This window comes from Myxine glutinosa, chromosome 11 (genome assembly GCF_964187855.1).
Source record: "Myxine glutinosa chromosome 11, kmMyxGlut1.1, whole genome shotgun sequence".
Classification (NCBI taxonomy): Eukaryota; Metazoa; Chordata; class Myxini; order Myxiniformes; family Myxinidae; genus Myxine; species Myxine glutinosa.
The window spans coordinates 45,522,179-45,536,177 of NC_136271.1; the positions used below are offsets into that span (position 1 = coordinate 45,522,179).

Genomic DNA, 13,999 nt, shown 5'->3' on the forward strand with positions numbered 1-13,999 from the left:
AAGTTAAATCGAAATCGAATGCCTTGAATGGAGGAAAGAGATCAGATTTTCATGCATGGGGCAAGATAGGAGGTTGTGCTGCTACTTATGTTACTATCACAGGAATATCAGTTTGCATTAACATGTAATTGATTAACGAACTGTTCTAAAGGTAAATCTTTCCAGAATCAAATTCTTCCCTTGATATCAAAAACATCAGTAATACCAGCTCCTCATAGTACTTCCGTGTGTTGACATTTCTCTCAGGGTCATAGATGGAAATGACAAGGTTGACTGATTCCTCTTCCTCCTTCCTCAGGTGGAGAAGTTCGTTCACCTGTAAGACATAAGCTGTAGCAAAGGGCGATGCAGAAACAATGAAGTTATGTAAATGAAACAAAACATTTACTTCGCTTTATTAGCTCCGCTCCCGAAGGTGAACAGAAGTTATTGTAACGGATTTGGGAAATCCTGCACTTGGTGTCATTGTTGTAAATATCACCCTCTGTAAATAAGAGTAATTCTTTGTAAATACCTCCATTTGGTAAAAGTCAAAGGTCGTCCCTTTAGCTAGTCCATCGCATACACGTAGCAAATCATAGGCCCTTCTAAATAGTTATATCATTATTATGTGTTCCAGTTTAAGGCTCTGTTTTCCATTAGTTGACTCTGCATTGCACCAAATGAAATAAGGTAGAATCCCCTTTCAATTGCCCCAGAACCTCCATTGCCAACTGCATTCGCCCTCCATTACGCACGCGGTCAACTCGGGGAAGAAGGGCGTGGCCCGCCCATCGTCATCAAGAGGTGGAGCCAGGAAGCCCTTGCGCCCAACCAGGACTCGGTGGGCACGGCTTGGTAAGGTGTGGCTATGGCTTGGTAGGGCGCGGCTATATAACCCGTCGAGGGAAGCCCCCACCGAGCAGATGATCGAGGGAGCCAGAGGCGTGTCGAAGCAAAAACCAGCCCTGCCGCATGCAACGAGATACGTGTGCCTGCCGCGTGGAACGAGATACGTGTGCCTGCCGCCGCCTTGCTCGCTTCCAGCCCGGAGCGGACCTGCTTGCTGTGCCGCCCTGCCAAACCTTCCAGCCCTGTGGTCGCACCTTCTTCTCCCTCCAGCCAATCCAATCTGCAATTCCCTATTCGTGTGAGTGCGTTCGTTCTGTCTGTATTGTCCTGGGTATAAGTAAGCTTGTTTAAGTTAACCACTGCACTGTGTATCTGCTTTTCCATTGTCCCTGTAAATTACATTTCTTTTCATCTCTTGCTTTGGTTGTGTATAAATAATTAATAAATACCTGTGTTCTTTCTTTACCCCTTTTGCTTCTTCACATTCGGTCGCTTTAGAGATTTCCACATTGAGTCCCTGTGGTGCGATGTCGGCCAACGCATATGAATCGGGCTTAGTCTTTGTTAATGGCTCGAACTTCGGACTGCTAACCCGCTCGGCAAATAACATCTAGAACCGTGGTTCGAGCAGAAGTTATTCCCTCATTCCCGGCTGGCGGTAGTAATTAGGTACGTAGCGAACCCCTAGGCCTAACAAACCCTACCTACCGTTGGTCCAGGAAGGACGTTGTAGCTTCAGGATCGGAGACGGCCAGTGCAAATAGTAGGAGGATTAACCCCCCCCCCCCCCCCCACTAAGGGGAGCGCCGTCCTCCGTTTCCATAACATTATGTTTTCACCTCTGTCTGTTTTTTTTTGTTTTTTTTGTATACAAGATCGAGGCTCGTGTAAGAGCTAATAGTCCGGTTCACTATGTTCAGAGCTTGGCTGTCGTAGTTTTTTTGGAGATTTTCAAACCTATATATTTTTGGAAGCTACAGAGCCGAACCAACAAAAAAAACCAATGTTTCCATTTTCTCGGAAGTATATATGGTGGCTATCTTGGATTTTGAAAAATGACCTCCCGCAAAGGCAATTTTCTCAATATTTCAGCTTCTAAACCACCCAGGGTCTTCATTTGAACGGCTAAACATACATTTTCAGGGGCGGAAAATACAATGATACCAGTTATAATGTGGTAAATCACTTCTGGGGGCCATTATGCCTTTGTCAAGCTATTTTCCGCTGCATTTTATGGGATTAATGTGTACAACACATACTGACATGTGTCAATATGTGAACTGTGCCAATACTGTGATGGTGGTGGCTGTGTTTATAGGTGGTGGTTTAATTTGCTGTATTTTCAGATTCCAGTAGGTATATATCATGAGTGAGATACCTACTACCTAGCCTTTGTCAAGTGACGCATCAAACCCAGGAATCCAAGAACTGGAAGCTGTGTGTGCTGTGCCAATCTGATGATGCGAAGAAAGGCTCACTTGTACAACAACCCAGAATCGACTCCTATCAAAATCTGTTGGCAACTGTTGAAGAGAGAGCCAGTTTGTTTGATGGCAACTATGTAAAAGTTCAAAATCGCCTGCAAGACTGCACGAAAGAACAACTCTCCATAGAGAACGCTATATGGCACCAGACTTGCTACTCCAATGCAACTAACAAGGACCAGATACAGCGTGCCTTAGAACGCAGAACCCATGCATTATCAACAGGATCCTACACTGCAAAAAAAACGTGGACAGAAGAGTGGAAGCATCGAAATAGATGATTCTGGCCCATCTACCACTTCATCTTCACTGCCGTTCACATGGTCGTGTACAGTGCCACTGAACAAGGATCGGTGTTTCTTCTGCCAGAAGGATGATGACCAGCAGTTGTGCACAGTCAGGACAGAAAACGCTGGTAAAGATCTCAGACGCTGTAGAGATGTCACATGATGCCTCATTCAACACGAGATTGAGCACATGTATATCACCGGGTGACGCACACGCAATTGACGTTAGGTACCACAAACTGTGTTGGACTAAACACGTGTTCCATGTTTTGCGAGACAGAAGCAGTAGAGGCGCACACAAAGAGAATATGCTACAAAGGGCCTGTCTGATTGAACTGATCAACCTCATTGATGTGCAAACTAAGAACCAAGCTTACCTCTCAATGGATGACATCGAAACCACATATGTCAACATGCTCGGTGCAGACGGCTTGAAAAACCATTCACCTGCATTCAGTAGACAGTGGCTGAAAGACAGGATCCTCACTGAGATCCCAAGTGTTTCGTCTGTTCTACAAAAGAACCGAAGGAAACCAGCTGTCCTCTACTCTCCAGCTGCATATGAGGAAGACCTGGTCCATTCTGCTATCACAAGTGAGGGTGATGACATGACCAACACGAAGGCCATCTACAAAGTAGCACAGGTGATTCCAGATTCCAATTGATTGATTGATTCAAGTTTGATTGATCAATCAATTCAAGTGATTGATTCCAATTCCAGTCGGAAAGTTGCTCTTGTGGATGGTATGGTGCTTGTGCAGAAGCTGACAAAGAAACCTGCCACAGTAGTGACGGTGAAAGATCTCAGTGGATTGTTCAATGAGAGGCTGGTGTGTCTAACGAGAGACTGTGATGAGATCATTCTCGTGTTTGATACCTACAGGGTTGATTCTCTGAAGACTACAACAAGGGAGAAAAGGAGACAGGGAAAGGACCCAGTCCAGTATCAAGTCAAAGGTGACACAAACATCAATCATATTCCAATGAGCTGCTTCCTTTCTCATGACAAAACAAAGGCTGATCTCACCGAGTATCTTGCAGCAAAAACCATTGAATACAACAAGGACTCTTCCAAGCTGATAATTACATCTGCTGCAGGACATACTAAGAGCAACAGGGAACTGTTATTTGAGGATAACAACCACGAAGAAGCGGACACCCTGCTGATCCAACAGGCGGTGCTGGCATCACATCGAAACTCATCTGATGCAGAGTTAGTGGTGCTCTCTCCAGACACCGATGTACTAGTGCTGGTGATAGCAAACTATGACCTCCTGCTAAGAAACACAAGTGTTTCGGTGGTTTCTGGAGTTGTTCAAGTACAGCCTATATGGACAGCTTTAGGTGCCGAAAGAGCAAAGGCTTTGCCTGCCTTCCATGCATTCACAGGGGCAGACAACACAGGGAGCTTCTCTCGAATAGGCAAGACAACCTGGCTGCAGGTCTTCATGAAAGCAGGTGAAGATGTCGTCAAGGCTCTGCAGATGCTTACAGAGGCCACTGAAGTGACTGAAGAGATGGTGTCCACATTAGCTGAATTCGTGTGTGCTGCATACTCACCAAAAGGCATCCAGATAAAGAGCATCCCTGAGCTGCGATGGCATCTTTTCTGCAAGCACATGGCTGAAAGTCAGAAACTTCCTCCTACTCTTGGCACTCTTAAGCAGCACATCCTGAGGGCACATGTCCAGGCCAGAGTATGGGGTCAGGCAAGCGTCGCTCAGCAGAAGATCCTGGATCCACTTGAGAATGGCTTCTACAAGGACACCGAAGGTCAAGTGAAGCCAATGACAACGGTGGTCCTCCCAGCCCCCAAAGCTATAATTGAGATGGTCAGATGTCAGTGCAGAGGAGACTGTTCTTCTTCCAGATGCTCTTGCAGATCAAAGGACTTATCATGTACAGATCTCTGTTTGTGCAGCACAGAGTGCCAAAATGATGAAGATTCTCGGGATATTGCATTGAATGACGAGATTGATGGTGATGATTGATTACACAGTCCAATATTGGTTTCTGTTATGCTATAATAACAAATGATCACGTGTGTCAAGATATAAACCTGATTATCTCTCCTTTAAGACCATTTTAGATGTAATTATCCTAGGGGCACATATTCTGGGTAGTGTATGGGGTCAGGCAAGCATTGCCCAGCAGGAGATCCTGGATCCATTTCATAATGGCTTCTACCAGGACACCGATGGTCCAGTAAATCGGACATCAAGGTCATCTTCGGGATGGCCAGTGCAGAGGAGATTGTTCCTCTTCCAGATGTTCGTGGGAAATAAAATTACTTAATCTGTACAGATCTCTGTTTGTGCCCCACAAAGTGCCAGAATGATCAAGATTCTCAGAACATTAGTACAGTAATTGGCGAGAGTCATGATAAAGATGATGATGATGATGATTGATTTTTCACAGTAAACGATTTTGCCTAATATTGTGTTCTGTTATGCAATGATATTGAAGCTGATTGTCTTTCCTTTAAGGCCATTTAGATGTAGTTATTCATAAATGTTGCCTAAGTATTATCCCAAACTTAGGCGTTCAGCTAATCAGTTACATCACCGAAATTAACATAACAATTGGCATAATAATTTGCTCTGTGGTCACGGGGAATATTGTACTTGGGTGCCTTTGGATTCATTGTCCTTAAAATAGAGGTTTGGCTGTTATAACCAGGACCCCATGTGGCTTAGAAGCTGAAATATTGACAACAAGCGTTACGCCTTGGTCCCCCGTCGGTGAAGTGATGTGAGTTGACAAAGTGTAAGACGCAAGGCGGCCATCTTGGATTTTGACGTGGCGCCCCAATTTTCAATAGCGTTCTCCCTTATGCGTCGATACACCCACACACCAGATTAGAAGTTAGTAGTTCGTTTATTTTTCAAGATATTTCGCTCACAAGGTTCAGACATATATATGGTGGTGGCCATCTTGGATTTTGACGTGGCGACCCAATTTTCAATAGCGTTCTTCATTGTGCCTAGATACACCCACACACCAGATTAGAAGTTGGTACTTCGCTTATTTTTCAAGATATTCCGCTCACAAGGTTCAGACATACATGGCGGCGGCCATCTTGGATTTTGACGTGGCGAACCAATTTTCAATAGCGTTCTTCCTTATGCGTAGATACACCCACACACCAGATTAGAAGTTGGTACTTCGCTTACGCACGCACGTATGTACGCACGCCCGTACACACGGACGAACGGACGCACGCACGGACGGACGCACACACGGACGGAGGGGAAAACCATATTCCCCCTTTCGCTCCGCGGTGCGACGGGGGACAAAAATGCCTGCGTGGGTACGGGGTGGTCATTTTTGAAAATCCAAGATGGCTGCCATACACACTTCCGAAAAATGGAAACATTAGTTTTCTGGTTGCTTATACTCTGTAGTTTCCAAATATGTATAGGTTTGCAAATCTCCAAAAAATCTGAACGAAATTACACAACAACCTGGACTATAACATTAATCACAAAAAAAAAACCGGATACACAAAACATACAATAAACGGAGCGGGAGACAATATGGGGAGAGAGAGAGGGAAGCACACAAGTACAACAGCAGAGAACAGGGACATCAGGAGATCTGTGGGAGGGAGAGAGTTTGTCTGCCTGTAAGCAGGATATCTCAAAAAGTTATAGACAGATTCGGACGAAACTTGGTGGATAGGTTGGGTGTGTGACGAGGACGCATTCATTCAGTTTTGGTGAAGATCTGAATATGGATACGAGAATTAAATTGTTTTTTTTTTATGTTTCTTCACCATTGAGTGACGAGGCCAAAAACGATATATAGCATGATATGTGAAAGTTGTGGACGGATTGTTACAAAACTTGGTGGATGCATTGGGTAGGTGAGAGGAACAAGTTGTTTCGATTTCGGTTAAGGTCCGGATGCAGATCCGGCCTATCAGTGGATACAAAACGTAAACTGATGAGCCTTGTGGAGGTATTGCTCTCCCGAGTTCCACTTTCGTTGTTCCAGTGTCCACTGTATCTCCTTGGTGAAGGGATTTTCATTCTTATCAGAAGCAACTTGTGTCCAATGTGGTGGTTCCACTTAGACTTGTCTTTTAAGAACAGTTAATAAGGAATATAGATTATTTAATTATTGGGTGGATGTTTCTAGACTGTTCAGTGCAATGTTCTTTCCATATTAACTTTAATGAAGTAGATTTAATGGAAGTTATCACATTGTTCCACTGTTTTTTCTTTTGTTTTTTTTTTGTATACTGAATCGAGGCTCGTGAAAGAGCTAACATTTACTTCACAAACAAATCAACCAGACAAACAAAATATATAAAAAGAGGGAGCGGAAGACAAGATGGGGAGAGAAGGGGAAGCACACAAACACAACATTTGAGAGCAGGGAGATGTGGGAGAGGGCTTGGGGGGAGAAGGCGTGGGAAGGGGGGGGGGGGGGGGGGAGAAGTATAAAACACAAGGACACCAAGGACTTCCAGGACAGAAGTTGGTATTTCAAAAAAGTGGAATTGGGGTGAAATTAGCAGGGGTAGAAAAGATCAAGGTTTTGGATGGGGGAAGATAAGAGATGGTGGTAAACAGCTGTTTTAAAGACCTGGATGGTGGAGTGGGATTGTAGAGAGTGAGGGAGTTTGTTCCAGAGGCGGGAGAAAAGAGGAGTGAAGGTGAGCAGAGAGTCTTGATTTTGGCAGTTTGACCATAAGAGGGTTGCAGGCAGATCTTGTGCGACCTGTAGGAATATTTGCGGGACAGAGCCCAGAGAGAGCTGGGGGGGGCAAGGCCAGAGAGGAGTCGGTAGAAGACGGAAAGACCACCAACCTGCCTGCGGTGAGTGAGTGAGAGGCCCTTGGAGTTAGCTTCATCGCGGGAGATTCCAATGATTCTGAATGCTTTGGTTTCAACAGCGTGAAGACGAGCTAGGTGTGAGGGAGGAGCACCAGCCCAGAGGGGAGCGCAGTATTCCATTGAGCTGCGGATGAAAGCCTTGTATGTGATGAGGAGCTCAGGTGTGCCAAGGAAGGACTTCGCACGACGAAGGATGCCCAGTCGGCGACTGGCTTTGGAGGCCAGATTTGAAATGTGGTTTTCCCAGGAAAGATCATGGCAGATAGTGAGACCCAAAAGCTTGAGTGACAGAACTTCTTGGAGAGGATTATTCAGAAAGTGGATGGGAGGGTTGTCCAGTCGGTCTTTTCGGAGAGACATCGTAAGAGTGTGAGATTTGTCAGGATTGAAAGACATGTTCCACTTGTTTGCCCAGTCTGTGATTTTGTCCAGGTCTGCAGAGAGTGAGGAGGCTGCAGACTGCCGATCTGAGGGATGAAGAATGGAGCAACAGAGAGTAGAGTCATCAGCAAAGAGATACAGAGGATTTTCAAGAGAGTCAGAGAGATCATTGATGAAGACCAGAAAAAGCACAGGTCCTAGAACACTGCCTTGTGGAACTCCAGCCTGAACAGGAGGAGGAGATGAGAGAAACCCATTCAGGGCCACACGTTGACTACGACTAGAGAGGAAGTCCGCCAGCCATGCGTGGAGATTTCCATGGATACCAAAAGAGGAGAGTTTTGGTGAGCAGAGCGGGGTGCCAGACCGTATCGAAGGCACGTGATATGTCAAGGGAGACTGCTCTAATTTCCTGTTTGGCATTGAGGACCTCCATCCATTGTTGAGAAAGCAGAAGCAGCATGTCCAGAGTAGAGTGTCCAGGTCTGAAACCAAATTGATGATCATATAGAGATCAAGCCATTGGAGAAGAGGAAAGATTTCATATCTGAAGCAATGATGGAATCCATGACTTTGCTGATAATTGGGAGAAGGCTGATTGGTCTGTAGTTGCTGGGATCTGTTTTTGCACCTTTTTTGTGCAAAGCGGTGATGTTGGCAGATTTCCAAGCAGATGGAAGATGACCTTGAGCAAAAGAGAGGGTGAAGAGAACAGAGGGAGTGAAAGAGCGGAAGAACAGGATTTTAGGCCCCGTGGGCTGATGCCGTCAGGTCCAGTTGCAGAATCCGAGTCGAGGGTTGAAAGAAACTTTTCCACCTTGTCAGGAGGAAAGGACACAGAGTCCAGGAGCAGCTGGGTACGGCTGGGTATGGTGGGTACAGAGAGGGATGGGTTTGGGACACAAGATTTAGAGGCAAACACAGAGTTGAGGCATTCAGCTTTTTCACGTGCGGAGTCAGCCGTGTGGCCATTTGAGGTGAGGGAGGGGATGGAGGGGGAACAAACACCAGAAACAGATTTGACCAGACGCCACCAGGATTTGGAAGAGGGAGACAGATAAGAGAGTTCGGTCCTGAGAACGGAGAGATATTGTTTCCTGGCTCTCCTGAGGGTGGACACACACTTGTTTCGGGCTTTGTGAAAGGAAATGAGATTTCCTTCCGTTGGATTTGCTTTCCAGGAGACGAAAGCAAGTTGTTTCTGGGCAACAGCCTCACCACAAGATTCCGTGTACCATGGACGGGAGGAAGGGTATGACAACAGAAGACGAGATGGGATAAATCTGTGCATGAGAGAGAGCAGTTTGCTTTGGAAGAATTCCCAGGAAGAATTTATGTCAGAGGCAGTAGAGATGGGAGACCAGTCCAGATGATTGATGGCTGCTTGAAGACCGTGCCAGTTGGCCTGAGTGAAATGCCAGACTCGTCGACGCTGAGGAGGCTCTCTGAGAATGGTCAGAGAGATGTTCACTTTAACAAGCACATGATCAGAAGAGCCGATTGGAGCAGAAGAAGAGCAGCAGACATTTTCAGGGAAGTTAGTCATCACCAAGTCCAGAAGAGAAGATGCTCAGTTGACTGAAATCCGGGTCGGGAAATTGACAGATTGTGTCAGTCCCAGTGAGTCACAGAAGTCCTTTGCTGAAGAGCCATGGCTGGTGAGAGAGGTACCCACACCCAGCCAACTGGCATGGTGACAGTTGAAATCACCACATATGAGGAAGAGAGAGTTGGGATGGGTCGATAGAAGTTGGTCCATATTCTCAGACAGCGAGATTTAGATCGAGTCATCACTGTTTGGTGGACGGTACAACACACATATGAACAAAAGGTGGGAGCGAAGGGGAAGCGGTAGCCGAAGGTATTCCTGGGGGTGAGGTGGAGAGAGGGCAGTGCAGGGCGAGTGAGGAAGAGAGTTTTTTATAAAGATAGCAACCCCACCTCCAGGACGAGGCTCAGGTCTATCATACCGGAGGAGGGAGTAACCTGGGAGAGATACCAAGGAATCAGAGACATCATGAAGGAGGAAAGTTTCTGTTAAGCAGATCACGTCTGGTTTGTCAGAAGCAACCTGTATGGAGAGATCAGACAAGTTTGAGCGAAGGTCCCGGATGTTTGAGGTCCATACTGTTAAGGAAAAGGAAGGGGGAGCATCGGATACAGAACAGGGGGGGGGGGGGGTGCGGTAGGGTAAGATGTGGAAGAGGAGGAAGACGTAGGGAGAGCTGTTGAAGGTGTGTCGGAGATTACAGAATAGCTTGGAGAAAGGGAAGAATGGGGCGGACAAAAGGTTTGATGGTGATTGGGAGAGGCGCAGTGAGGTGTTATTTGACGAGGGGGAAGAGCGAGGCAGAAGGTTGAGGGAGATGAAGGTGAAAGTTGGAAGGGGGAAGAAGCGGGGAGGACGCTTTGAGGAGGAGGGGTGAGAGGGGAGTCTAGGAGGGGAGGAGCGAGGGAGAGTCTCGGAGGGGAGGGGTGTGGGGGGAGATTTGAAAGGAATGGGTGATTGGGAAGATTTGGAGGGGAGGGGCAAGGGGGAAGATTTGAAAGAGATGGGTGATGGGGATGATTTGGAGGGGAGGGGCAAGGGGGTAGATTTAGAGGGGAGGGGTGATGGGAAATGGGATTTTGGGGTGATGGGATTTTGAAAAGTGTACGATTGATGGGAAAGGAACATTTATTGCAAAATGAGTTTCTTGAGACATTCGAGTCAAAAATACGTTTGAGGACGCTGAAGGGTGGGTGGAGTGCTGGAGAGTTTAGGGAATGAATGAAAGATGCACTTTAAGAGATGGAATTTTTTTTGGGAATGAATAGATTTGGTGAGCAAGTCGAAAGCATCCTTTTATAGAAGAAGAAGAAAAAGGTGTTATAGAATATGACAGAGTACAGGTCTTCAGGGGACAGATGAGACATTTTTTAACAACGTGATTACGTGATCACAAACAACGTGGTCGAAGAACGAACGAACAAATAAGAACGAATAAACGAATAAGAACAGAAGGAATTTTTTTTTTTTTTTTTGAGATTTTAAAACAAGGAAGTATGGGGTGAAAAGACCGTGAAAAACAGAGACCGGAAAGTAATTGCTGCGCGATCGGAGAACCGCTGAGACAAAAACAAAGCTTCAAGCCAAGGTCAGACACGGTAGCCTAGTACTACACTTAGGCCTCAGAATACGCGATATGAAAGACCGACGATTCTGTACACAGGTATGAAAAACCAACACCAAGAATACTATTAAAGACAGCCCAATAGGTACATACACCGAGAGAAAGATACAGTTTCGACAAAAACACAATTGTGAAAAGTTACTTAACTTCGAAAGCGAGCGCGCATGGACAGCTTTGAAGAGACGAGACCTCCAATCTTGCGCATGCGCAAATCTTCAACCGCTTACCCTATCGATGGTTTTATTCTTTATCCAACATTTGGGGTGGTATAGTTGTTAGTTTCTTGAATGTGCAATGGTGGCAAACACAGACCTGCTTTCTTTCCTCTTTGCAAACTGCTTATTTTGTGTGCAGAACGTTGCTCGTCCGTAACTACATTCGACTGTGAAAATGATATTCTCAATAATTTTTTATGCTTCCGCCCCCGAAGGTGGCCGGAGGCATTATGTTGTCGGGGGTTGTCCATCCGTCCGTACGGACTAAACCTCGTTTTTCTCAGCAAACACATGTCCAATTGAGGCTACACTTTCAGGGTAGGAGTGACACCAATGCAGAATGTTTTTATGATAATTGTGACGTCATAGGTCACGTGGTATGGCAGCCATCTTGGATTAAACGAAAATAATTTTAAAAATATTTCTCGGAAACCGCTCAATGGAAAATTTTGAAACTTTCCACATTGTCAAGTACTCCCAATGGAGAACAAAATCATGATAATGATGACATCATAGGTGAAGTGGTATACGAGCCAAAATGTTTTAATCGAATTTGTTATCCTAAAAATCTGAAATTGCATGCACAAGATCTATGACCCATTTGTATTGAAATATTAAATATATGACATCATCGGTCACATGGTTTGGCATCCATATTGGATTTAACCTAAAACTTCAAAAAAACATCTTCTCCCAAACCACCGAATCGATTAACTCGAAACTTTACATGTGTCATTGACTAGGCATGGCAATTAAAAGATGATCACGAAAACATAATTTGTCACATGGTGTGGGAGCCATATTGGATTGAATGAAAATATTAAATAATTATATCTCTGAAACCGCTTACCCTATCGATGGCAAATTTTACAAATATGTAACGCCTCTAACTAAGGTTGCATATTGTTTGAAAATGATGATGTCGTAGGTCACGTAGTTTGGCAGCCATCTTGGATAGAAAAATGAACCTTATCCGATAAACACAAAACTTAATAAACGTGATCTCTTACCCATACATATGCAGAGCATGCATTTTTAAGGTCATATGTCACATGGTGTGGCAGCCATATTACCTTGAAAGCAGATATTTTTTTTAAATCCCTTCTCTGAAACCGCTTCACCGATCGATGTGAAACCTGTCATGGCTGGTGAAAATGTGATACTTGAATACAGCTGAAGGGATATAAGTCAAACTTGTTTATTTTTAGGACAGTGAGCGAGGTCATCTACCCGTTGTGGGACTATGCGGATGCATATTGGCGACACAGTCGCGATGCTCTAGTTTCATCATTTTTCATTTTCTTTTTTTAACCCAAATGGTGAACCCTTTGATATAAACCATTGCACTCTGCTCACTTTGGCATTCACACTGCGCTGCGCTGTTGCCATCATGGCTAGCTCAAATTGGTGCAAGCGCCTTTTCTAAAATGGCGTCACCACAAAAGCATAATGACTCGTCATGTATGTTTGTGTTCTTTCTTCGCTTGCAAGGATTTGCCGTCTTGGAATGTCCTTAACTTCTGGAATTTGCATCCTTAAATTGTTTTCTTATTTTTTTCCGGCTTTGCACTTGAAGATCAATCAACATCTCTTAAGCTGACACCTATGCTGTAATGGCACATATTGTGGTGAAAGTTGTGAACGGTTATGAAGCGAGCCAAGTCCAAATACATGAGAGTGCAGTGGTGTGCAGGAGCAAATGCCCTTTTACGTTCCCCTTTCTGCGTGGCTCTGCTCACCTGTTTCTCCGATTCTCGTACACACTGTACACTGCACGCCTCGTCCACGAGCAGCTGCTGCAATAACTCGAACACGGCAATGTTTGTCAGTGGAGGGGCCGTGGGGTCCACCTAAAGGAGAAAAGCACTTCAGAACACCGGTGGCAAATGGACAGTCCAAATACGAGTACATGATGGTTCAGGATCCCGAAGAAAGTTTCGAGCTTCTGGTGCTTTGCGAGTTGCTTGAATCATATAGTGTATACATCATTGTGAATTGCTGTGCCAATCTCGTGCCTGGAAGTCTGTGAAGGTTTCATTCGTGAGAGTGAGGGCATTCTGCTTGTCACCAGGACATTGTGACTTCAAAAAGTTTTGCCATGCAGGAACAATATCGTCCTCTCTGCGATGGTATGTTAGCTGTATGCGCCCATCACAGAGCAGGAACAATTTCTCTGCCACATCTTGATCTGCAGGACGCGACCAGTTGCGCCCAAAGTGTTCGCTGATACTCTGCGTGCACACACATACATGTATATGATCCCATGGCTTGTCTACTGGATAAAGCAGATCACTATCTGATAATGTAGAATAAAAGTGGCAGGAACTGAAGTGTGGAAAATGCACAAAAACAACTCGAGACCCCTTACCCCTCTCTCTCCCCCTAAAAGACAAAGGCTCAAAGTTTAACATTTCGACCACATAATGATCTTCGTTAGGCCACGATGTGGTTGAAATGTTGAACCTTCTGAGTACTTTTTTGATATACTTTGAATAGGTTTGTTCCTGTTTGTCATTGTCTACAGTTGTTGTTATGCTGCTCTACCTCATGTAGTAGCAACAGTCGAGACATTTTGTGCCCGTGTTACTATGTCGGCTCTCACCCTCCTGGTATATCCTTCCACCCACCGTGATGGGTATATCACTCACATTACCTGGTGCTTGCGATTTCTTCCTGGTGGACAGGCAGATAAGGGCAGACATTGGGGGAATATACGAGCAAATGGTCTCCTCTGTAAATCTGGTATTGCACTGCCACGTATACTAGAGTCCCTGTATAAAGAGAGTT

At 45.2% G+C, this 13,999-nt stretch overlaps 1 protein-coding gene across 2 annotated transcripts in view; it reads right to left on the minus strand.

The window, feature by feature from the left end:
- Positions 1-13,999, minus strand: part of DRC7 (dynein regulatory complex subunit 7) — a 171,447-nt gene that overhangs the window by 7,392 nt on the left and 150,056 nt on the right. Inside the window, exons 12-14 of one of the 2 annotated variants that reach the window (XR_013624950.1) lie at positions 13,228-13,443; positions 12,952-13,062; positions 222-316 (exon numbers count right to left, since the gene is read on the minus strand). Coding sequence is in view for 1 of the 2 variants with exons in the window: in XM_068130594.2 (XP_067986695.1) it covers positions 206-316; positions 12,952-13,062; positions 13,228-13,443 (438 nt within the window). In the remaining variant the exon portion in view is untranslated. Of the gene's footprint in view, positions 1-205; positions 317-12,951; positions 13,063-13,227; positions 13,444-13,999 lie in introns of both variants that reach the window. The other variant, XM_068130594.2, reaches the window with a different exon arrangement.